Source organism: Drosophila bipectinata, chromosome 2R (assembly GCF_030179905.1).
Source record: "Drosophila bipectinata strain 14024-0381.07 chromosome 2R, DbipHiC1v2, whole genome shotgun sequence".
Taxonomy (NCBI): domain Eukaryota; kingdom Metazoa; phylum Arthropoda; class Insecta; order Diptera; family Drosophilidae; genus Drosophila; species Drosophila bipectinata.
The window spans coordinates 11,043,845-11,067,605 of record NC_091737.1 but is presented as its reverse complement, the minus strand read 5'-3'; the positions used below and the strand labels follow the sequence as shown (position 1 = coordinate 11,067,605).

Sequence of the window (23,761 nt, the reverse complement as noted above, 5' to 3'; positions counted from 1 at the left end):
GCCTCACCAAAAGTGGCCATAGAATTTTGGGAACCTACGAGGACAGTGACTAAGAATGAAAACAGGGCGTGGATTTGCAACTTTTTAACAAGCCGGCCGGCTGTTATTTTTTCCCAAAAACTAAAGCAGAATTTCACTATGGAAAAAAAAATATTATCGAGACTTTAAAAACATAAATTTCAATTAAAATATAAAGTAAATTTTTTATAAAATCTTTTCTTTTTGTAAAATCTAAAGAATAATTATTAAATTTTATTAATTTAAAATTTTTAAGCCAAAAATATATGTTTTCTGTGCAATGAGAGAGTGCGAGAGAACCGAGAGCTCTTCGGCCAAGTTCGGAGGAACCATCGGCTCCGAATCGAGAGTTGGGGCTGCGCTAGAGTGGGTCTCAGACCAGGCCATCATTCGAGCTCGAGTGATTCATGGTGCCGCACCACCGCTCCAAAGTCGCAGCAACTGGAAAGTCGCGCTCGCCACTTGGCTGCTCCCGGCGATGAAAAGTACGTTCGGTCCGCGTCCGAAAAGGTGTCAACGTAGTCAGAACGTAGTGGAAAAACCGGATGCAAAACTAAACTCAGTGCGTGGATGCATTTCGTAATTGGTGGGGATTCGTGCCCGCAGGAAGCCGGCCCGTCGCCAATGACCGGAAGTGCCGGGGGGGAGTAGAAGAGGGGCCAAGCTGTCGGCCCGGCCACGCCTGCGCACAGGTTTCGGTCAAGTCTCGTTGTCGGACAAAAATCGCAAGGCCAGGCTGGTCAGCTAGACAGCTGGCAGCAGGCAGGAGGCAGTTTGTTTGGCTTATTCGCGGAACAAAGCTGGCCAACTGGTACATAGATTTCGATGAATGTTTCCCAATAACAAACAATGGTGTCAGGTTGCAAATGTTCTGTATCAATAAATAATTTCCAACGGCTGGCTTTGGTGGAAACAAACAGGCACTGGTGCCGGGTCCAGAGAGCACCAGTGCAAATTATATTACACATTTTTCTTCTACGATCTCGATAAAAAATAAAGTAAACCAAAAAGTAAAAGCTGGCCGGCAGGTCACGTTCTCAATGGCAAGTGTATGTGGCTGATTGTGAGAGAAATGGTCAGCACTTTGGGTTGTGGGTACATATTTGCATATTGGTGGACAGAGTGTCGTTTCTTTGTGGCGACACGCGTCGCTTTTGGGATGAGTCACAATTAAAAAGGCTGGGCCCAGGCTGGGCTCGGGCCGGGCACATCCCGGGGTCCACCAAGCTCCTCCACTGCGTGTGGGCAACCCGTCTGTATTTGTATTCAATTCTTGGCCGCAAAACAGTGGAAACCGCAAATGACAGACAAGACAAAACCGAAACGGCTAGGAAGCAAAATGAAAAACAGTCACTCAGACAACCAGACAAGTGCAAAGGGGGCTAGGTGGGGGCTATACGGGCGCCCAAAAGTGGGATTTCGTAATGCCATTTAATGGCAGCAGCAGGCACACACACACTGCACACAGCGGCGGAAAACGAATCTAGATACTTTATCCAACAGATACAGATACAAATAGCGTCATCGGTTGATTTTCCATGAGGCGCCAAACGAAGCGTGCAACCAAAAAAGCAAAAATAGTAGACAATAATACAAAAAAAAATAACGAATAAGGCGAGAGCCGCAGGCACAATTCAAATTGTATTGTTATTCGACGCGTATCTGCTGGATGCACAAACTAAAAATATGTCCAGATACCCAGATGCAATACCATCAAGTGTTGCATCGATAGTTTGGCTATTAATAGTCTAGCACCACAGCGGGTTCGCAGCGGGGGAGGTGTTTAATTTACGTGGCCGGGACGGGTCGGGTCGGGAGACAATCCGCTCCAGGAATACATACCTATTCAGTAGCAATTGAGTTTCATGCGAGCGTGTGTGTCGCTGCCCCGTAATCAAAGATAACTTATTGCATCCCATAAGTTGCTGTGCATGTGATCTTATAAAGTAACAAAAATAAAAAATAAAAATGTGTTATCCACTTTTAACAGCAAACTGTTAATTTCTAAAGCAAAACGGTGTATGTGCAGTTGGTGGATATGCCAGTGGTGGGTCCAGATCGAGATCCAGAGCAGAGGGAAGCCACAATAAAGCCCGGGCGAGAAATCAAACGATCGGCAACACAACAAGCACTCAACGCACATTAACGCAAAACGCTTCAAATTAACACTGAACGCTAAATACAATAATACGAAAAATACAAAAACAGCAAGAAAACAAAACCCCCAAGCCATGGATACAAAGCCAACTACTAAACGGGCCGAAATTGAACAGTTTCTGTTGGGTAAGTTTAATAATGTACATATATACATACATCATTTTTTTTGGCAAAAAAAAAAACTATATTAAAGCCAGTTAGTGTGAGATAGATCAACAGAAACTTTGTTAATTTTTCATCGCAAGCAGCGCCATCAAAAAATTAAGAAACCAAGCCAGTGAAGAGAAGAATGAGAAAATACACCTTAAAATATTTAGTTAGGTCTTTAAGATATAGGAAGTTCCTTGTTTTTATGATCAACCAAGCAATAAATGAGACTGTTAAATAAATCTGATAAAAACCTTATTTAATACTCCATGAATCAGTCATACAAAAAGGGTTAAAGTTTATACGAAAAAAAAGTAAGCCAGTTTTAAACAAAAACTGTGAGTAATGTCTTAATGTAATTTTTAACAAACGAACTTTTTTTCTTTAATTAAAATATATTTTTTGTGTTAAGTGTAAAAAGCATTAACAATAACCCAGTGCCAGAGAGTATTATTGACTCATTCCGCAGGCGTCCAACTTTAATACGCTTTTGTTCTTGTTCTGGCTTATGATCAGACTCCTCTTGTTCTGTTTCTGGTGTACGTACATTATATGGAGAACGATTTGGACTCCTCTGCGGATTGTTGGACCGCTGGATCGCTGGACCGCTGGACTGCTCTTCCCCCGAATCGTTTAAATATGTTTGTGTGCTTGTATCCAAATGTATACACAAGGCAGACAATAAACAGAGGATTGGACATGCCGCAAAACTACGCCTAAGGCGCTTGTTTTAGCCTCCGTCCCTTGCCGTTTGCTTTAGTCAGTTTAATTTTCTCAAGTTTCGGTTCACTGGTCATGATGAAGGGCATCGTAAACATATCACAGCCCTCCTCCGATGACTGTTCTGTTCACTCTTCATTTATCTGGGTTGTTCAAAGTCGAAGAGCCTCTTCTTTTGTTATTTAAATACCAAACCGAAAGGAAGCTGTCGGGAGATTCCCACAACTCAGAGTTATTCCATGCTCTTATCAGCAGATTACAGAAACAGAAATGCACACCAATGTTTTATCTTTGTCAATAAACATCCGGGTCCGAAAACTTTAAACGATTGGTAGATAAACTCTCCACTAATCTGTACAAAACCATTCAACGAAATTTGTCACCAACATTTTTTTCTAGCGCCTTTTAAAATCCACGCTTTCCATTTATGCCCCAAACAAAGGCTATATCTTGGCCAATTTCCAAGCGATCCTTAGGCGGTCCTTACCTCAAACAATTTGCAGTTTTGTTTTTCAAAAATTTCAAACAAAAAAAATTTCGATCCAGATTTTTCTGATGAAACCCCTTGCAAAATACATGATTTCCATTTTAGCCCCAAACCAAGCCCATATCTTGGCCAATTTCCAACCGATCTTTGGAAGGAATACCTTAAACGGTTTGTAGTTTTGTTTTTCTACAATCTGCATCAAAACCTTACATCAAAAATTTCGATCCAGATTTTTCAAATTTTTCTGATGAAACCCCTTGCGAAATCTAGGATTTCCGTTTTAGCCCCAAACCAAGCCCATATCTTGGCCAATTTCCAACCGATCCTTGGAAGGAATACCTTAAACGATTTGTAGTTCGATTCTCCTTCAATCTGCATCAAAACATGAGAACAAAAATTTCGATCCAGATTTTTCAAATTTTTCTGATGAAACCCCTTGCGAAATCCAGGATTTCCATTTTAGCCCCAAACCAAGTCCATATCTTGGCCAATTTCCAACCGATCCTTGGAAGGAATACCTTAAACGATTTGTAGTTCGATTCTCCTTCAATCTGCATCAAAACCTTACATCAAAAATTTCGATCCATATTTTTCAAATTTTTCTGATGGAACCCCTTGCAAAATCCAGGATTTCCATTTTAGCCCCAAACCAAGTCCATATCTTGGCCAATTTCCAACCGATCCTTGGAAGGAATACCTTAAACGATTTGTAGTTCGATTCTCCTTCAATCTGCATCAAAACCTTACATCAAAAATTTCGATCCAGATTTTTAAAATTTTTCTGATGGAACCCCTTTCAAAATCCAGGATTTACATTTTAGCCCCAAACCAAGTCCATATCTTGACCAATTGCCAACCGATCCTTGGAAGGAATACCTTAAACGATTTGTAGTTCGATTCTCCTTCAATCTGCATCAAAACCTTACATCAAAAATTTCGATCCAGATTTTTAAAATTTTTCTGATGGAACCCCTTTCAAAATCCAGGATTTACATTTTAGCCCCAAACCAAGTCCATATCTTGACCAATTGCCAACCGATCCTTGGAAGGAATACCTTAAACGATTTGTAGTTCGATTCTCCTTCAATCTGCATCAAAACCTTACATCAAAAATTTCGATCCAGATTTTTCAAATTTTTCTGATGGAACCCCTTGCGAAATCCAGCATTTCTCATTTTAGCCCCAAACCAAGTCCATATCTTGACCAATTGCCAACCGATCCTTGGAAGGAATACCTTAAACGATTTGTAGTTCGATTCTCCTTCAATCTGCATCAAAACCTTACATCAAAAATTTCGATCCAGATTTTTCAAATTTTTCTGATGGAACCCCTTGCGAAATCCAGCATTTCTCATTTTAGCCCCAAACCAAGTCCATATCTTGACCAATTGCCAACCGATCCTTGGAAGGAATACCTTAAACGATTTGTAGTTCGATTCTCCTTCAATCTGCATCAAAACCTTACATCAAAAATTTCGATCCAGATTTTTAAAATTTTTCTGATGGAACCCCTTTCAAAATCCAGGATTTACATTTTAGCCCCAAACCAAGTCCATATCTTGACCAATTGCCAACCGATCCTTGGAAGGAATACCTTAAACGATTTGTAGTTCGATTCTCCTTCAATCTGCATCAAAACCTTACATCAAAAATTTCGATCCAGATTTTTCAAATTTTTCTGATGGAACCCCTTGCGAAATCCAGCATTTCTCATTTTAGCCCCAAACCAAGTCCATATCTTGACCAATTGCCAACCGATCCTTGGAAGGAATACCTTAAACGATTTGTAGTTCGATTCTCCTTCAATCTGCATCAAAACCTTACATCAAAAATTTCGATCCAGATTTTTAAAATTTTTCTGATGGAACCCCTTTCAAAATCCAGGATTTACATTTTAGCCCCAAACCAAGTCCATATCTTGACCAATTGCCAACCGATCCTTGGAAGGAATACCTTAAACGATTTGTAGTTCGATTCTCCTTCAATCTGCATCAAAACCTTACATCAAAAATTTCGATCGAGATTTTTCAAATTTTTCTGATGGAACCCCTTTCAAAATCCAGGATTTACATTTTAGCCCCAAACCAAGTCCATATCTTGACCAATTGCCAACCGATCCTTGGAAGGAATACCTTAAACGATTTGTAGTTCGATTCTCCTTCAATCTGCATCAAAACCTTACATCAAAAATTTCGATCCAGATTTTTAAAATTTTTCTGATGGAACCCCTTGCCAAATCCATGATTTCCGTTTTCGTCAAAACCAATATCATGGTCGATTTTTTTTTTTACCAAAATGTATTCATATTTTTTTTACCAAAATGTATTTTTAAGTGCATTTCCAATTCAAGTTAGTCGTTCCTTGACTTTCGTTCTTGTTTCGTATTCCCATATTCGGACATATTACGTTTAAAGAGCTTTCCGGATCATTGCGTGTTCAACTTTTAACAAGTCTTGCAAATTTATGTTGTTTTTTATTTCTTTTTTTTTACCGTTAAATTATTTATACATAAGTATGTAAGTAGTTCTCTTTAGAGAGGAGGGGCGGACAGCAGAGTTAACTTTCTTGGACAGTGAAATTATTTTTAATTGCCGCGGTCAATTCGCAGTTGACTCTTGAGCGAGCGCTTTATGAGGTCACTCGTGTATATAGAAGTGTATAAGTGTAGATGTGGTTCATGTGGTTTGGGGGCTTGGAATCGGAGTAGTTAACTTCCAGCTTAGTGAGTCATGGCCTGCACAAGAAGCACACAGTCTAATTGCCACTTGGAAACTACAAACTCTTGCTCAACAGCCACTCTGCCATTAGGGCCAATGATGCGTTTAAAAATTAATTGCTAATGGGGACCGCCGCCTTATTTAGAACTGACGATCCTCTCCATCTCCATTGCAGATGTTCGCGCCCATTTCCGAGCCTCGCTGGAGACCTCGGAGTACGAGAACGCCTCAAATCTCTTCCATGTTACGGCCGCCGAACAAACCGCCGCTCTCCTGGCCCGCTGTGAGATTCTTCTGGCCTCGGGATCTGGAGTTGGTTGCGCCACAGACGAGCAGGCGGCATCCAAACGGCTAAGTAGCCTGGTGGACTGCGTCGACAGCAAGGTGGGCGCGGATACCGGTCCCACTGGCCCCAACTACCTGCCGATGTTAACCTCCCCGTCCTCCTCGAAGAACTCTCGTGAGTACCGTGAAGAATTAATGGTTATAGTTTTTATAGTCAAGCTTCCTTAAATAATAACAAACTTTGATGTGGAATAGGTTTGAATGTTTTTATTTTTACCTATTTAAATATTTTGACTTTTTCAAAAACATTAAAGTTAAAATAAGTATAGTTAATAGTTAATTTTTTATTTATTTTAATACAAAAAGAAGAGACTTACGAAGAGAGTTTCTTACCAGCCAGTATTACCAATCAGTTTTCATCTTTAATGAAGCTTTACTGTATTTAATGCCTACAAGTTGCACTAATTACTCTTAATTTCAGTGTCCGCATCACGAGAATACATAGATCTTGGGAGCAGTGGCTCACTGGACCGCTGCTCCACCGGCCAACCGGTTATGGGATCAGCCGAAAAGGAGCAGCACCAACTTTACGAGATCTGCCAGACCCAAGATACGAGGTTGGGACAGGACGAAGACGAAGCCCAGCAGGTTATCACATTCACCCACGAGTTGATCCTCGATTGTCCGTATGCAGATCTCCCGGCAGGACATTTGGCACTGCAGCGTTCCACCAAATACGGGCAGCTGCAGAGGATCGTTCCCAAGCGACTGTTCTTCGATCAGACCCGCAAGTGTTATTGTGGAATCCTCAACGACTGGATGCTGTGCTATGCAGACGGACCGACTTCCTGCCGGCCTAGTAGCACTCTCTACCTGAAGTGCTCCTCCATCGAGATCGAGCACTTCGGGGAGGGCAAGCGGCGCGAGATCTGCTTCCAAATAACCACCGATGACCCCAACAAAAAGTTTGTCTATCAGGCCAACAACGAGGTCGATGCCAAAGAGTGGATACACGCCATCGAGGCGGCCATCCGCGGAGATGCAAGGGCGCATACTCCCCTAAAGCTTCCACCTCCCCGGAAGCTGCCCACACCTCCCGTTCAGAAGAAGGCTGGCTACACACCAGCGGATATTATTTACGAAGAGCCCTCTCCGATCTATGGGTTGATGGACTCTTCGTCGACAATGGTGCTGCCCAAGCTGCCGGAAAAAAACAACAGTCCCAGCGCCCTGGCACGTCGATTCGAGTACGATGTACCCAAATGTCCTGCTCAGCCGCTGGAGGAATCCAATGGTTCGGGCGCAGTAGAGGGGGAGTCCCTGGGGCTGCTCAACCTAGAGCAGGGTGAGCAGGTGAAGTTGCAACCGCAACCGTCCAGCTTGCATGGCAATCTGTCGCTGGACTTTCAGGCCAAAGTCAAGACGGTGCACAGCGAACTGTCGAACCAGCTCTCCCCGGGAGGACCCAGTCCGGATCGCTTAAAAAAGGCTGTGAAGAAGAGCTACTCCAACGGCAGTGGCAGCGAGCCGGAGATGCTCTCCCCGCTAACCAGCCCCACCCACACACCCACAAAGGAGCAGAAGAAGCAGCGCAAGGACAGCAAGGACTGCGACAAACTGGCCAGGAACTGGTTCCTCAATCGCCTTAACAAAAGCACTGGAATGAAGGTCACCAATTCGGGCAGTGGATCGCCAGCAAACGGGAAATGCAAGCAAAGCGAAAAAGAGAACCTTCTGACTGATCCCGATCCAGGCGAGTGCTACGAACCCGGCAGTTCTCCGGGCGACCGAGATGGCAGTCTGTCCGGCAGTCACCCCACATCACCCTGCCTCAAGGCTGAGGCCCAAAGCAAAGTCAACAGGATCATCAACCAGTTCGAGAGCAGCGGTCACCTGTCCACCATGTTCAGTGTGGAGGCACTGGCTGCCAATGCGCTCGCCTCGCTCACCTCCTTCTGCGATGGCGACGGGTGCAACAACTACGAACCCATCATGCCCCTGGCCACCACGCCCAGCAGCTTCCTGAAGAAGGTCTAGGCCAAGGCCCTCTTCCGACATGGCGTCTCTGTATTGTAGATTTAATTCTTAGGCTAGTGAAACCACTCTCCGGATGTGACATCAACTTTGACATAAAATTTTAATATCAAAACAATGGTTGTTAGCATTCGTAAAATAACGACATGTGAAGTGGAGGATGCAGGGTGCATGTTGCTGGGACAGACAGAATCCTTAAGGTCGAGGTAGATTTCAATGTCGTTGCTTCTGGTGGTGGTGGTGCCGTGTGGAAAGGTGCAAAAGTGGATTATAATACAGTTGGGAGTTAAATTCAGGGGTACTAGTCCGTATCCACGGGATAAGAGACGGTGGTTCGCATTGGATTCGGGTCATTGCGCTGAGATTCAATTTTATCCACGAAGTGACGTCGCCTCCGTTCATCGCCGAGAAGGACCAGCTTGCGAGGTGATTCCTTAGTGGAAAATAGGCCGAGTACCTTCTTGCCATCCTGTTTGACAGTGATTTGAACACCGCGAGGGGTGCTTTCCACGGCACTAATCTCATTCCAAAGGTAAGACCAAAGCGACTGAAATTCAGGAAAGATTAGGTTGGAAGCGATTCCATATTGGGTGGCCACTTACCGTCCAAATGCCAAACATTTCATTGCGCTGCACATAGAGCAGTCGATAGTTGGTAACGATCATATACTCATTTTTCGGGATAATCTCCTCACAGTGTAGGAAGCTGTCTGTATTGGAGAACTTTCCTTTGTCGGTTTCCCTGCAAAAAGTACCCTAATAGTATTCAGAAGGTACATATGTCTTTGGAAGCCACTCACTTTAAAATCTTATTGCCAAAGGCCTCCATGTAGCAGTAAGGACGCAGCACAAAGTCATAATGCTGGAAACGTGGTGGACGCATCCGTTTTACATCCTCGCTGGCCTCCGCCGCTCGTTTTACTGCGTCGAAGCTGCCACTGGCGAAGTCAACCACGCCAGCGGTGGGGCGAGCTACAAGGCCAATGGCTCCTTTGCCCAGGCCCTTGAAAAAGCCTTCAACGCCGTGTTCGCGGGCTCCAGACACGGGCTTGGTTACAACGCCAGTGACGCCATCATAGAAACCCTATGAGAGAAATTTTAAAATATTACCAAATTATAAAACGTCGTTCGTAAGATTATCCCAACCATAACAAGGCCCTTGCTGCTGCGAGCCAATCCCTCATGGAAGTTCTTGGGTTTATTATGAATTCCCTGGCGTCTTTTCCTCTGGTATTCCTCGTCAAAGGTCAACGCAGCCAGACCCTTGCCCATGGCCCCAGTGATCCTAAAATTATAAAAGTTGTAAAAGAATTAAATAAATTATAGTTCCATTTAAAGATAGATACTCACTTGGACATGGCTCCTGCAGCACCGCCCACCGTGTGACCAAACAATGACTTCACACCCAACACCAAGCCTTCGGCAAATTCTCCGGGTCCCTGAATTGCCCCTTGGAAAGGTTCGTAAAACAAGTCCTCTACGCCCTTCTTGAGCCCCACCACCAAGCCATAGGGATTTCCCAGGACATCCAGACCAAGGACAAGCACGTAGAGCTGTTTCAGCGCCTGGCCCGTGTAATGCGAGGTGATTTCATTGATGAGCTGGTGTTGCGAGAAGAACTGGTACTCGCGCTCGAAGAAGGCCAGCCTGAAGACCACGTCGTTGACATCGGTAAGGGTCACACCGACACCCTGAACCACCGTGCCCAGGACTCCGGGAAGAGCTTTCGTGTCCGAGTTTGCCATTGAGAAGCTGACATGTATCTTAAGTGGACCCAAATGAAGGTTGTCGTAGAAGCTCTTTTGCTCCTCCATCGAGTGCTCTTCGAAAATAACGGACAATGGCATCTGGATCGACTCCACATCCTGGCGGAACTGTTTAGCTTTCACATCGTCAGTCACCTCCTTGACGAACATCTCAGAGATGGCCGTCAAGAAGTTAAGATCGACTTTGAAGTGGAACTCCTGTATCAGGAGCTTGGCGTACTTGAACTGCCGCACCTGCGAGTTGGGCATGATTCGTTGAACCATGCTGCACTCGATGAATGGTTTTAGGGTGCAGGTGTTGGCCACACTCTTTGGCGGAGGTATGGGCGCCAGGACGACGGGGAATATGGGGTCTACGAACTGATTATCGATTTGAATGCGGTTGATCTTCACATGCAATTGGTTCTGGTGAGGCGACGATTTGCGGGCCAACCAAATGGCCGGATAGAAGCTGCGCCTTAGATCCCGGACAATTGACTTCTTGAGTTGCATAGCCTCAAAGTCAATCTATGGGAGAAAGTATTAGCAACCAAAACTACATCATAATTTTTAAAGAATATTTTACAGGGAATTTGTTGTCCAGAGTGTAACTTTGCACTTCATTGACGCTCCTGTTGAGCAGATAGCGCTGGTATTCGGCCTCCAAAAGGGCGTTGTCATTGATGGTCATCTCCTTGTAGCGCTTCTTGGTAGCCTTCTTGGACTCCCATATAATCCCCGAACTGGTGACGCCCAGATAAAGAATATCTAAGCCAGTCTCGTTGTTAACCACAGACAGACCAATGCCGTGGATTCGCACATCGATGCTCTGGGTTACGACTTGGAATGAACCGGTGGTCTCAGTGCGCTTGACAATCGATTCATCGTCGGCGAACAGCAGCACACGCTGCAAGCCGTCCAGGAATGATACCCACTTGGCCTTGTGACCGTCTTGCATCCTGTAAATGATTAGATATTAGGAGTTTGATATTTTTTGAGTGAAGTTTAACTACTTACGTAAATTCACCAAAGCCGTCGCGTTTTAGGTCGGTTTCTTCCTTGCTGTTGCCAAAGACAAGCATCTTGGGACCTGTCGGATCGTCCCAGGCATACATGGTAGTGCTCTTGGCGTTCAGAATCTTTTCGTTCCTTGTGCCCTTCTCGTAGTATACTACCTGTCGCCCAGTGTGATTTATCAGCAGGCCGGGAGCATCGCCCGGTTTGTAATCCGTAAAGGTGATGTAGACACCACCCTCCGTCGTCTGGACATCTACATTGATTCCTCCATATTTGCTGTTCTCCAGCTTCAGCAGAGTGCAGATCACCTCCTTGTAGTCAAAGGCAGGGGTCACCTTGCCCTCAACACGAACCACCAGATTGTTTTTAGTTTCGTTTTTGGGCCAGAGCGGCTCAAACTGGCCCGGCGTTAGAGCCAGCCAGGGATCGCCAGGACGGCTTTGTTCCTGCAATTCCACTGTGAAGCGGCACTTGTTGCAAACAATGTAGAACGGTATAAAGGTGATCTGCTTGGTCAGAGAGTTCTGCGTCATGTGATTGTGAACACCAATGTGATATTTCTGACTGTTGGCTTCGCAGGTGACCTCGCCGATCGCTCCGGCCACGTCCAGAGGAATTTTCTCGCTCCATTCGCCATTGTCGCAGCGAATGGAGGCCTTCTTTTTATCAAAGAAGGAATTATCTCGGAAAGTAAACAGAATGGGTCCGGAGTATTCTGGCGGGTGGTAGAGCATCTGCATCGAGCTCGTTTCTGTCCTGTACGTCAGCATCTTGCCCGTCTTGTTTATCATCCAGAAGGGGCTGTAGAGTGTAAGCATTACACTGCCATTTCGATCCTCTGACATAACATAGAGATCCATGTCCACTCGCATTTCAGAATCGTATGAAGAGAATTGCCAAGGGGAGACTTCGCCAGTTTCACTCGATATTGCTGTTGCACAAGACCAATCCTTCTCCAGGTATTGAAGTAGCTTCATAAAGTATAAAAACCTTGTTAAGCCTTGTTGTTTAAATAATTTAGAAATATAAAACCAACCCGAACAACCAAAAAGGTTCTACGGTCATTGCCCTTTTCCACCAAACGAACAGTGGGTAGAAGTAGCACATCGCCGGATCTGACCTCCTTTTCGCCATAATCCAACAAGTCTTCCTTCTGGTAGGAGTTGCCCATCAATGCAATGGATGAGTCTTCTTCGAGCCCATCATTCCGAACCGCGCATCCTGCCACCGACACCTTGATGTCGATGGGCAAGCAATTGCGGAGGTAAAGCGGCGGTCGCAGGTGAATAGTGTAGAAGGCGCTAAGGATGGTGTACTTATTGGTATGCTCATAGTATATCTCCGTTTTGGTGCGCCTTGCGTTGATGAAGAGTGGCTCAAACGAGGATATGGGATCGCAGGACAGCTGGTGGTTGTAGCACGTGTCGGATGGATGGGCAGCCCAGGAGATACCCTGAACCGATGGCCGGTAGCCCTTCATGGCAAAGTAAAGGTCCTTATTTTCCCCATAAATAGCGTGCAGCGGCACATGGAACAAACCGCCAGCAGGAATGCGACCCACCAATATGTCTTCGAAATTTTGCTTCGTTGGATGCAAGTTGCGTCGATAGACACACACGTTGGTGGTGAAGTGATTGTGAATCTGTGAAATCAATCCATTTTTGAGGCGCACAAATAAAACAGAGGAGGCCGAGGAGACTTACACTGACAACACCGTGAATGTTAATTTTTGTGGTGCCGTACTCCTCCCGCACCTTCGACACAATGCCCCATGGTTCGCTATCAGGACTGCGGAACAGTTCGAAGTACCGTGTATCCGACTTCGCAACCGGCAGGGCTATCTCCTTCTTGATGTCGCCAATCTACGAAGAAGTCAAAGCAATTAGAAATATTTTTAAAAGATTACAATAAGTACTCCCATACCTGCACATATAGCGACTGGTCGTTGGCTTGCTCGGGATCTAGTAAGCTAAAGTCCTTGGTTTGTAGATAGGCTCTGCCTCCCGATGAAATGGTACATGTCGTAATTGCAACAGGATCGATTTCAGTGGTTTCGGTTGTTACGGAAAAAGTTCTACCGTTGGCCGAAGGCACACCGCGATGTACTTCATGCAGAGTATAGATTCCCTTAGTTACGTTGAGAGTAACCTCAAAGCCTGTGTCATTCTCTAGAACGAAGGGTGCCACGACTTCGGGCTTGACAAGACCCTTCTGGTCAATGGCCTGCGAGAAGGCCTCTCCGAGCTCGCTTAGTAGACCAAGGCACGTTTTGCTCAGCGTGATTTCTAGCGTCTCATCTGAATGAATGTTCATATGTAGAGCTTGCTGCGGTTCGTCTCCCTCCACTTCGCTCGGAACCGTTTCCATGCCCATATTGAACTTTAGCTCCCACGGCGAGTATTCCTGAACGCCTTTGTTATCGATCTCGTTCAGTTCTATAATCGGCTCCCATTCGGCTAAGGTCTGGTTATAATAGTTCTGCAAGGAAATGAATCAATGTATTTGTTGGTTTTGCCATATTTAATAATATAGTTACCATATTAAGGGTCAACGAGCCCTGGGCAGTGAGGTTGCGGCTCCAGTTGTTAAAGACAGCTGTGATGCGGACATCCATAGATATGAGTGGCCGAGTGTAATATCCGACGCCGGACTCGATCACTAGTGTTATGCTGGGCACCTCTATCACACACTTTTCCGTTTTCCCTTGGGCAGCGACTGTACTGGGGCTCTCCATTAGTTCATCTTCGACGGCTTCTTCGGCCTGCTCCACTCGAGTAAACCAATAGTTGCGACTGTGCAAGTGTCGTGGCAGCCAAATGTTGGAGTAGTTCTTGGACTCCTCGACAATGGCAGCCTTGGCCATAGTGCCGGTGGAGATGGATAACATCGCCTTGTTAAGCAATTCAATGGTGGCGGGGGAAACGTTGACAATAATGTCACTCAACTTGAGACTGATGTGCATGCCCTCCTCCTCGGGGGTGGAGCCCTGCAGACTGATCTCACATGGATGCAGGATATAGTGGCGGGTAGACTCCCGTCGCTCTGGCAGAAAGGCACACATGTACATCTTGAGGCTATCGATTTGTCCGTTCACAAGCTGTTTATCGTTCAGACTACGATAATTAAGGTGAGCTTTAGCCTGCAGAAAAAAATATACATTAGTAGGAGTATAAGGTTATTATTCTATATCACTCACATTGAATATAATACAGCTGGTGTTCAGATCATCTAGGTTCTCCACCAGAATAATGTCCGGCTCGTCGATGTGCAGTATGAGGTTCATTTTTGTATTGACGGCTGTTGAATGAAATAATAATTAAATAATTTAAAAATTAAAATATGATAATACATACGCGCTGCGCTCTTTTCCAATTTTTCTTCATTCGACATTGTGGACGATCGAAGCGTGGTTTTAGTATCACGTGCTTCAAAAACTTGTGATCCGCGTATTTCGGGGTCTCCGGATACCCGAACAGGTGGAGTTTGCGCCGGCAAAGCAAGGAATGTGGTCAACTTCATCAAGAAATCGATGCAGACAATCATATCGAACCCGCGAACACGAACCTCAGCTGTAATGGAAACATTGTAAGTTTACACCTCAGAATCAAAGTCTTGAAGGACCTACCAAAGGTGTCATTTGGTTTGGTTATGGCCGTCACATCGACCATGTAGTTGAGCTCGTTATAGCAGGCGTCAATGATGTCTTCTGTTTTCAGCTTAGGCTCTACCCAATCCTTGCGGCTCAGGTACTGTCGAATTTTGCTTTTTGTATCCTGTCGTGTATCGTCCATTTGGATGTTGCACAGAACCACCGAAGTGCTCATCGTGTCGTTGTCTAATTTTGTGCCCTTGATGGACAGGAAGTATATTCCAAAGCGAGCCAGTCCTTTGTCCTCATCTGATTAGAGGGCATAGAATTTAACTATATATAATATATCCGATCCAGAAAGCTTTGTTTTCCTTACCCTCCATCAAGTTTATGATTACACCGTCGAATTGGAAGTTGAACTTGAGTGATTCATGTACTTTTTGTGCCTTTGGTTGCACAACAATGCGCGAAGGCCTAGAGGCCTTTGATGGCCTTTCGGAAGAAAGTTTTATTGGCTCTGGCGGAATTTCTTCAGGGGGAGGAAATTCTGCCAAGCCCTCGCTAAGGTTGTTATTCATAACCGAAATGACCAGGGCATAATCATCAGCAAAGAGAGTGAGCTAAAGTAGGAAAATACATTTTAGAGAATTTGAAAACAAAATAGAATCATTTAACAGACCTCCACGGACTTTAGACGACCGGCCAAGTTAACCTCGGGAACATCTTTGTACCAGCCGTACGATAAGTTGCGAGTAACCAAGACAGTGCAACTCATCGGATTCATCATATTGAACTTCGACGAGAAGCCAAAAGCAGCATCGACGTCTGTAAGAACACACCTTTGAAGGTTTGTTTAGAGAAAACGGATCTAAGATACTGACCATCTACTGATGTCTCATGGCCATCCAGAATAACAATCTTGGATATCTTTACATCGCATATTTGTAGCTTGATCTCATCGATAACTGCCAGGCGCTCCTCGTTGGGCACAGTAATCTCTGCCGTGTTATTCGTGATCTCCAGCAGACCCAAATCTAAGCAGAGTGCATCGCTGGAAACCGAGCAAGTGGGTATCACGATGACAGGTGCCTTGATGCGGATATTAAGGTTGAGACGAGTGGCCGTTTCATAGGCATCCAATGCCTTTTGGCGAGCGGTTTCCGCCGCGGCTGCACTGGCATCGGACAAGGCCTTCTGGGCTTCCTGGAACTCATTCAGGAAGCTCTGCAAAGGCATAATATTTTAGATTTCTATATGATTTGTGGGGCATAAAAACTTACCATCACTCCGGCCACGAACCAGTTAAGGAACACTATCTTCATACAGCCAATGTCCACTGTAATTTTCATGTCATCGGAATTGTAGTCGCTAGTCTCCTCTTTGTTGTACATTACCAGTTGGCAATTGAAGGCATCCTTGCCCACAATACTCAGAATCTATAAAAAGATATTCCATTATAAGCGGGTTCATTAAATGTAAAATGTTAACCCTTACGTTTTTATGAATAGTGTGGGGATTCATGTCGATCACTTGTATGTCCTTTAGACCCATGTTGACCTCCGTGTAGGAGGACTTCAAAATAACATTAGCTACGAATTTCTTCACATTCATCTCTGCCAGCGGTCGTCTACGGCTCGTGAGTATTAATCCCAGCTCATCAAGATTAGCTATGATGCGAATCTTTACACTCTCAACAACGCGATGCCTGGCCGTCTTCTTGTGCTTTTTCATCTCGGTGGTGGACAGTATATCCTCAGTGTCCTCCAGGATCACTGTTAGCTTCCTCGCAATGCCATCGCCGCCTCCGGCATAACTAACCCGGTCCAGCTGCGTCTTGTTCATCATCATTATTGCCGCCAGCTCATTTTGGAAGGTTCCCGCAACCTCCAGTAGCCGTTTTAAGCACTCCTGGTGCAGCACCACGCGCAGCACCTTGAAATTGGCCACGATCAGTTGTTCCGTGGAATTGTACTTCGTGTTGAACTCCGGGGATGTCTTATCCGCTATCGTGCATGATACCGTGAACAAGTAATTGGAGTTATCGTCTTGATCGGGCGTGTTAATCACTTCCAGCACCTCCATGTTCTCCTCCTGGGTATCGTACTGACAAAGACTGATGCCACCCAACCTAAAAATAGTGGAAAAAGTTAGGGTATCTGAATGAAACCTAATATCAGATTGTTCTTACTTGACCGTAGCTACAGACTCGTAGGTCCGGGCAGCAAAATAGGCCTCCAAACGGCGCACTTCGACGGAAAGAATCTGATGAGGTGGTAAGTCGCGCACCGGCTCTTGAGTAGGTTCCACGGCGTCAGGAACCACAGGAACCGGCATTCGGTCACCCTCCGGGGTGAGATATTCCACGGAAACCGTGGAGGAGAATTCGCTTCGAATACCTTGAAACAGGCCAAAGGAAATGTTTCCTAGGGAGAAGTTCACCTCCAAGTTGGTGTACTGCACGATTTCGCCCGATAAGGGTTCGTTTTTGCTTTCCTGCGTGGAGGATATTTTTTTCACCTCCTTGTTGATGAAGTTTGAGATGGAAACCATGGAGCTGCGAGAGCTGCGCGTCGAAAGCAATGACTCCCGAGGAGGTGGAGCATCTTGATTCGGCAACGGAATGCTGAGCGCCACCCTGAGAGCCAGAATCACGCGATCCTCCGATATGTTGAACATAATTGAGGGCACTTCGATGTCTACCTTGACCTTGGGCATTCGGGGATCGTTGTCCATGACGCAGAGGGCCGCAGTTAATTTCAGCGAGACGGGGCGCAGCACGTGCATTTCTGTGGGCCGGGCAGCCTTCAAAGCCGTTTGCCACGGCTCCATGGATCTTACCACCAGCACCTGAATGTCGTCCAACTTCACTGTGAACTTATCGTAGGCGTTATCCATCACCGCCTTAAGAATGTCATCCTTATTCTCTTTCGAGTGGAACAGATTCTGAACACTCGCCGAGTGTCGACGCGGAGTGCTCGAAATATGCACCTGGCCCATGCTCACTACTAGCAGCGGCGACTGATTCTCCACATAGGTGCCCTTGTGCGGCATTATGAGGATATTCGGCATCAGCAGAATGTCCGCATCGAGAACAGGCTTTTTGTCAATCAAGTATTGCATGCCGGTGGCCGAGCGCTCCTTGAAGTTGGACATCTGAAGGCTAGCCGACTCTTCGAACTTTGACAAGGTCACGTCCCCTGGCGCCTTGAAGGTACTTATCAGTGCCAAGACCGTGGGTGCATCGTAGATGATCTGCAATGGCCTCGCCAACACCTTTACCCGCTGGTCGCATATTTTGTCAATCGGATTCGTTTCGAAGAAAACATCGAGCAGATTGAACTCATCGGTGATCTTTGACTCCACCAGCAGCGGCGTATAATCATTTTGCTTGAGGCCCGTCACTTTTAGTTCCTTCATGCCAGCTGTGATGCTAATGGCATCGCCAGCCGGCCGCTGCCTGACGGCCGCTGTGGCCATGGAAAACTTGAGCAGGAGTATGGATGGCAGAGACGCAAAGTCATGCGACTTGAGTCCCATGCTTTCGTCTTTGTACAGGCCTACTTCCAAGGCAACAAGTTTAAAGTTCATCAGGATGGCCACATATTCTACTGGTAGGTCCGTGGGCTTGGCATTCTCTTGGTAGCCTATTGCATTGTACATTTTTTCTTTTTCTTCGCTGGTCATGGCTGCCTCGAACTTTTCCACTGAAATGGTAAATAAAATTAGTTATGAAAATTGGGACAATAATTTAAGGACTTGCCTAACTTCTGGCCCTCGGTCTTTTCCTCTTTCTTTTCGCCGCCTCCGAACCATCCACCGAACCAACCGGCCTTCTGTACCGGCTCAGCCTCTCGGTTCTTTTCAATTTCGATGTTGACCCGCTGCCTAATCATAAGCAGATTCATGACGTCTAGTTCCGTTTCCAGCAGGCGACAGGTTTCTACCAACACTGCTGGAGGTTTCTTATTCAAAGACAGCTCCTTGTATTTCTAAAGAAGTCCAAAGCATGGGTATTTTTAGTAAAAAGTAAATATGGTTCTTTAAAATACCCACCGTGGCGTATGTGTGACAGCGATCGCGGTGCGCCTTCATATGGGCCCAGGTCCAGGCCTGTCGAGGCTTTCGTATGTCCTCCTCAAGAACACAAGTGATGGCAAACTTCCACCACTCTTTTGCATGACCCTTGTAGGCTATATAAAAGAATGAATCTTATTAGTTTATAAATAAGAATCAAAAGAGGGAAATAATTACGTATATTATGCGGACGATATTTGCGATAAGGAAGACCCAATTGCTGCCGGTTCATAGCATCTCCCAGTTTCAATAGGTTCTCGAACTGTGTATCGGTTAGACCCACATTCAGGGTCTCCATCTCCAAAGTGAGATCAATCTTCGGCCTCTCAAAAGGTGGATCATCCAATTCAGGGTTCATGTTCAGCTTCAGCTTGGCATTGCAAGAAATGGGACCCAGAACTGCAGATCAAAAGATACTTCATAAGTACATTCACATTTTTGTAAACTTTGGCAAGAATTTACCATACTGATAGTTCGAGGGCTTGGCATCTTTCCGAGCAATATTGGTTTGAAACTGAGGTGTTAGTTCTGACTTATTGCTGCTAAACAGATTGCCGCCACAGTTGAGGTAGGCGGACAGGCAGGAGAGATTCGCTATTTTGAAGACCTGTGACGCTTGCTGGGACATGTAGCACTTCTCCCAATCGGCATCGGTGGTGTAGAGCTCCAGCTCGTGCAGAGATATACCGAAAGAGAAGGGACTACCCGTGGTAGTGGTGTCCTCGTATCGGACATGGACGTTGGTAATCTGCACCTGCAGGTTGTTCACAATCTGCGCTGTGAGCTTTTCGGCGAATCCAGCGTCGGGCTTGGGTTTATCTGCAAAAAGTGAAATTAATTTAACATATCTAATCAAAATACTAAAAATAAACAAGTTTATAAATTAAAGATAGTGTAATTTATGATATTGGTAGATTTCTTGTAGAATCTAATCTGAATTTTGGCTTACCCTTCTCAAGCTCCTTTTTGCGGGCAGCTTCCAGAGCGTCCAAGGCGATTTTTTTTGCATCCATTTCGTACTTGGCCTCCTTTTCGGCATTGTATTCGACATTGTTGTTGGGCTGGACCAGGCAGTAAAGATCCTCGATCTTGACAATCACCGGTTGGCTATAAAGATTCTTCCAGGGGATCTTAAGCACCAGTTTCCCTGCATTTTACAACATTAGATAGTGATGTTGAGAGAAGTACACCTCTTGTTTGCTTTCCACTCACCCAGGTAGCCGTAGATAAGCTGCACGGGGAGATCCATTTCGTCCAGGGCATTCTCCCGTATCTTGAGGTTCTCCAAGACCACATCGCCTACAAAAATAAAGAATGAATTGATTCCATTAGTCTTATCGAAACAGTAATCAGTCATTTATAGGTGTTGCCCAAATGCCCCTTGATTAATTGCTGATTAATAATAAAGGGTGTGCAGAATAAAATTTCGACGTTTTATACGTCGAAGGTCAACATTTAGATATCGGAATTATCGTTCTGCGACGTACTGTATTATGTACGAATGTGTGCATCAGCGTCTAGCGTTTTGGGCATGAAGCCTTTTATTTTTCAAGTGTTTGGTATGCTTGGAATTCGAAATGAGCAGCAGCGAAACGGTGGATTCATATTGAATTACGCATGTGGGTCAATAGTTTAACGACCAGCCACCCCAACACATCATGGCAAATATACGGACTGCGCCCCAACTGATAAGAACAAGTCAGACACAACAAATACACTTAATTCTGATACACTTTAATATCAAACCTACATATATCATCGATTGATTCTTATAAAAGATAGCGGCAGTGTTACAACCCTAAATGCAATAATACGATTGACACACGATTGACCAGATAAGGCCTCAATCTAGCCCATGTTCATAATTGTTTCTTTGTGTTTACTGAAAAAGATTATTTTATTCGTAAGCCAGGACTATTAAAATAAATATGAATCATTTGATAAATTTGGTGATTTCTACGAATAATAAATAATCCAAGTATTTTTCACTTAAATTGATTTATTGTGTCTATCGTCTAATGTCTTAAAACCTATTTAAATAATGGATGTTTTATAATGGTTATTGCGTGGGGCGCCGTCGGGTAAAGATAGCAAAGTTAAGGATTATTCTATGCCAAAATTTCAAAATTTTATACAATATTAAAATAGAGAGGGAATCCCCCAGAGCTTAGCTGAACCTGTTTGCATTAGAAAATAAATATTTTAAAAAGCATTTTAGCTCTTTTATAGGAAATCAAACAGCAATGGTTTAAAACGTGATCGGCACTTGCCTCAAGTAGAGTAAAACAAAATGCAAATTTTATTTCAAATATTTCGAGCTATCAGGCATTATGTCATCAAGTTCAAGCCCAGCCAAAATCATATAAAACAGGCTTGTCGGTCCGTCACTCCCGACCTGCGCCACAAATCACAAGCAAACGGGTTTGTTTGGATCGTCTTTTATTTTTAAACAGCTTGAACTTGATATTTTTGTGGTGATGTGGACCCTTGGGGTTGAGGTGAGGCCTATATTAAGACACTAGACTCTATTTACAACGTACTCCATTCGACGGTCTTCTCCGTCTTGTTGCTTTATGACTCAAATGGAATGCCAACGCATCGCATGGCTTGGGAAATTTGAGAGCAGCTTCAGATAAGTGCCGGGAAGTGTTGTTTACATTTGCACACTGATATCCAGCAGAAGTAAATGTGTATGATATATAAAGTGAATAAAGTTGAAGATAAGTGACGTTGTTCTGCAAATATTTCGACGTTTTTCAAGATCTTTCATAGGCTGCTTGGTAAAATTATTTTCTGTGTACTGATAGAGCTAATATATAAACAGAAACCGCAAGGGAGGTGCCCCACTGGCTCCAACAAATACACGTGGCGCACATTCTTACAGCCAGATGCAACAGTTGGTCCACGGGCACCCCACCCATCTAGCCAGCCATCCGGATCGCGACGTGTTGGGAGCTGGGAGAGATTTTTTCTCTCGCGAACATGCGAATATTTTGCTCAGCCACATTAGCATCAACCGAGGCAGAATTAGGTCACTAATTGCAAACAGCCAAGGATAAGGTCATCGCTGTTGTTATTCTTACTTGCGTGCTGAGAGAATCAAGCTATGAAACGATTATATTGCGTGCGGGTGGAGCATAATTGTACCTCATTCCCGGGGGATCCCAACCCGACTCACCGCCCCATATTCCAATTTTCAGCTGCTTGTGATCCAAATTCTCGATGTAGTCGCCCAGGACCTTGTTCAGGACATCGGCCACCACCGACTCGAAGACCATCTTGTCCTAGCAGCTGCTCCTCCACTGGTGGCTATTGATTTTTCGTCGTTTCCTCGGCTCCAAGATTATCGTGCGCGTTGAATCAAACACTTTGGCATTCGTTGTGTAGACAAAGATTTTTCTAAAATATACGTAAACACAGAAAACAACAGATGGAACAGAGAGGTGAATTAAAAAACACTGTCTCGGTGATGTCATCAACGCCGCTTTTGGCACTATTCACTAAGGTCCCATTGTTTTTCCGAAATAATTGGCCGACATTGGACCGGATCGAGGCGTAACTAATCCGGTTATGTAGCCACTCCACGTGGTAGCGGTTGCAACTTCCAATATTCTTATCATTATTTACAACACCTATGTATTTACCAGCGGCATTTCCACAATAACAAAACTCGCGCACGACGCACTCTCGTCCGACGTTCGCTGCAGATTGAACAGCTGTTGCCGTATCCAACGACGCACAGCTCGCACAGTGGGTTTGGTTTTTCGATAGCTACAAATGTATATTTAAAAATTTTTAAAACTATTCAATACCTAAGAAGTTATTAAAACAAAAAACATGAAGATAGTAGGGAGAACGATTTTTACATTTACATTTTTTCATAGCGGTATATTTTTGTGGATATTCCCATCTTACGCGGTCCACAGCTGACCGACCGGTGTTATCGTTATCGATTGGTATCCGCTGACGTGTTTGGATAGATTTCTTGGAGAAAATAGAAAGGTATCATGCAAACAAGGCTTATTTTACTGCTTCTGGCCCTGGCGCCCATCGTATTGGCCAAGAAGTTCAAGGACGAGGAAAAACCAGATTGGGCCAAGAAAGATATACGCGATTACAGTGATGCGGACTTGGAGCGCCTGCTGGACCAGTGGGAGGTGAGTGGCTCAAGTCTAGAAAAGGGCCGCATTTCTAATGTTAATCTTTAATAGGAAGATGAGGAGCCTCTGGAAGCAGATGAACTTCCGGAGCACCTGAGGCCGCAGCCCAAGATAGACTTCTCCAAGTTTGACGGCAAAAACCCGGAGGGTCTGCTAAAAGAGTCCAAAAAGGGACGCACACTGATGACTTTCGTCTCGGTGACTGGTAATCCAACTCGGGCCGAAGCTGAAGAAATTACCAAGCTGTGGCAAACCAGCCTGTGGAACAACCACATCCAGGCCGAGCGCTATATGGTCGACGATGACCGGGCCATATTCCTCTTCAAGGACGGAGCACAGGCTTGGGAAGCTAAGGACTTCCTAGTCAGTCAGGAAAGGTGCAAAGGTGTGACCATCGAAAACAAAGATTTTCCAGGTATCCACGCCCAAAAGGACGAATTGTAGACACCCTTATAGTAAGACTGGCACAATCATTCTCATCCAACAAGTATTTCTAAGCTCAAAGTGAACAAATTTAAATAAAGTGAATTTATTGAAGAATACCCTTAATATTTTTGTGGGAATAATCGATAATATGCTGAAGGAGCAAGTTTCATACAAAAATAAATATAT

The 23,761-nt window shown here is 44.9% G+C and overlaps 3 protein-coding genes across 10 annotated transcripts; 2 read left to right on the top strand and 1 right to left on the bottom strand.

Moving 5' to 3' along the window:
• Window positions 1-409: 409 nt before the first annotated feature.
• On the top strand, window positions 410-8,653 carry blow (blown fuse). Of its 7 annotated transcripts, none has more exons than XM_017252532.3 (4): window positions 410-528; window positions 2,009-2,301; window positions 6,392-6,706; window positions 7,013-8,653. In XM_017252532.3, the coding sequence occupies exons 2-4, from the start codon at window positions 2,250-2,252 to the stop codon at window positions 8,566-8,568; spliced, it is 1,923 nt and encodes a 640-aa protein (XP_017108021.2). In that variant the 5' UTR covers window positions 410-528; window positions 2,009-2,249; the 3' UTR covers window positions 8,569-8,653. The 7 variants fall into 7 exon arrangements, with proteins under 7 accessions (XP_017108021.2, XP_017108020.2, XP_070134854.1 ...); XM_017252531.3 differs by having other exon boundaries at window positions 410-580; XM_070278753.1 differs by having other exon boundaries at window positions 410-604.
• Window positions 8,650-22,770, bottom strand: Vps13 (vacuolar protein sorting 13C). Of its 2 annotated transcripts, XM_017252528.3 has the most exons (28): window positions 22,634-22,770; window positions 22,168-22,388; window positions 20,202-20,288; window positions 19,939-20,136; window positions 19,452-19,808; window positions 19,167-19,388; window positions 18,969-19,105; window positions 18,676-18,904; window positions 17,104-18,619; window positions 16,410-17,043; window positions 16,196-16,351; window positions 15,797-16,139; window positions 15,595-15,740; window positions 15,292-15,535; window positions 14,952-15,224; window positions 14,680-14,895; window positions 14,523-14,623; window positions 13,863-14,465; window positions 13,250-13,804; window positions 13,030-13,188; window positions 12,363-12,968; window positions 11,327-12,297; window positions 10,896-11,268; window positions 9,915-10,837; window positions 9,711-9,849; window positions 9,365-9,648; window positions 9,168-9,306; window positions 8,650-9,112 (listed from the first exon to the last, which is right to left on the bottom strand). In XM_017252528.3, the coding sequence occupies exons 2-28, from the start codon at window positions 22,265-22,267 to the stop codon at window positions 8,867-8,869; spliced, it is 9,957 nt and encodes a 3,318-aa protein (XP_017108017.2). In that variant the 5' UTR covers window positions 22,268-22,388; window positions 22,634-22,770; the 3' UTR covers window positions 8,650-8,866. The 2 variants fall into 2 exon arrangements, with proteins under 2 accessions (XP_017108017.2, XP_070134853.1); XM_070278752.1 differs by lacking the exon at window positions 22,634-22,770 and having other exon boundaries at window positions 22,168-22,566.
• A 160-nt stretch (window positions 22,771-22,930) lies between these two features.
• On the top strand, window positions 22,931-23,691 carry boca (LDLR chaperone boca). Its single transcript, XM_017252538.3, has 2 exons — window positions 22,931-23,146; window positions 23,201-23,691. The coding sequence occupies exons 1-2, from the start codon at window positions 22,997-22,999 to the stop codon at window positions 23,591-23,593; spliced, it is 543 nt and encodes a 180-aa protein (XP_017108027.2). The 5' UTR covers window positions 22,931-22,996; the 3' UTR covers window positions 23,594-23,691.
• The last annotated feature ends 70 nt before the right edge of the window (window positions 23,692-23,761 follow it).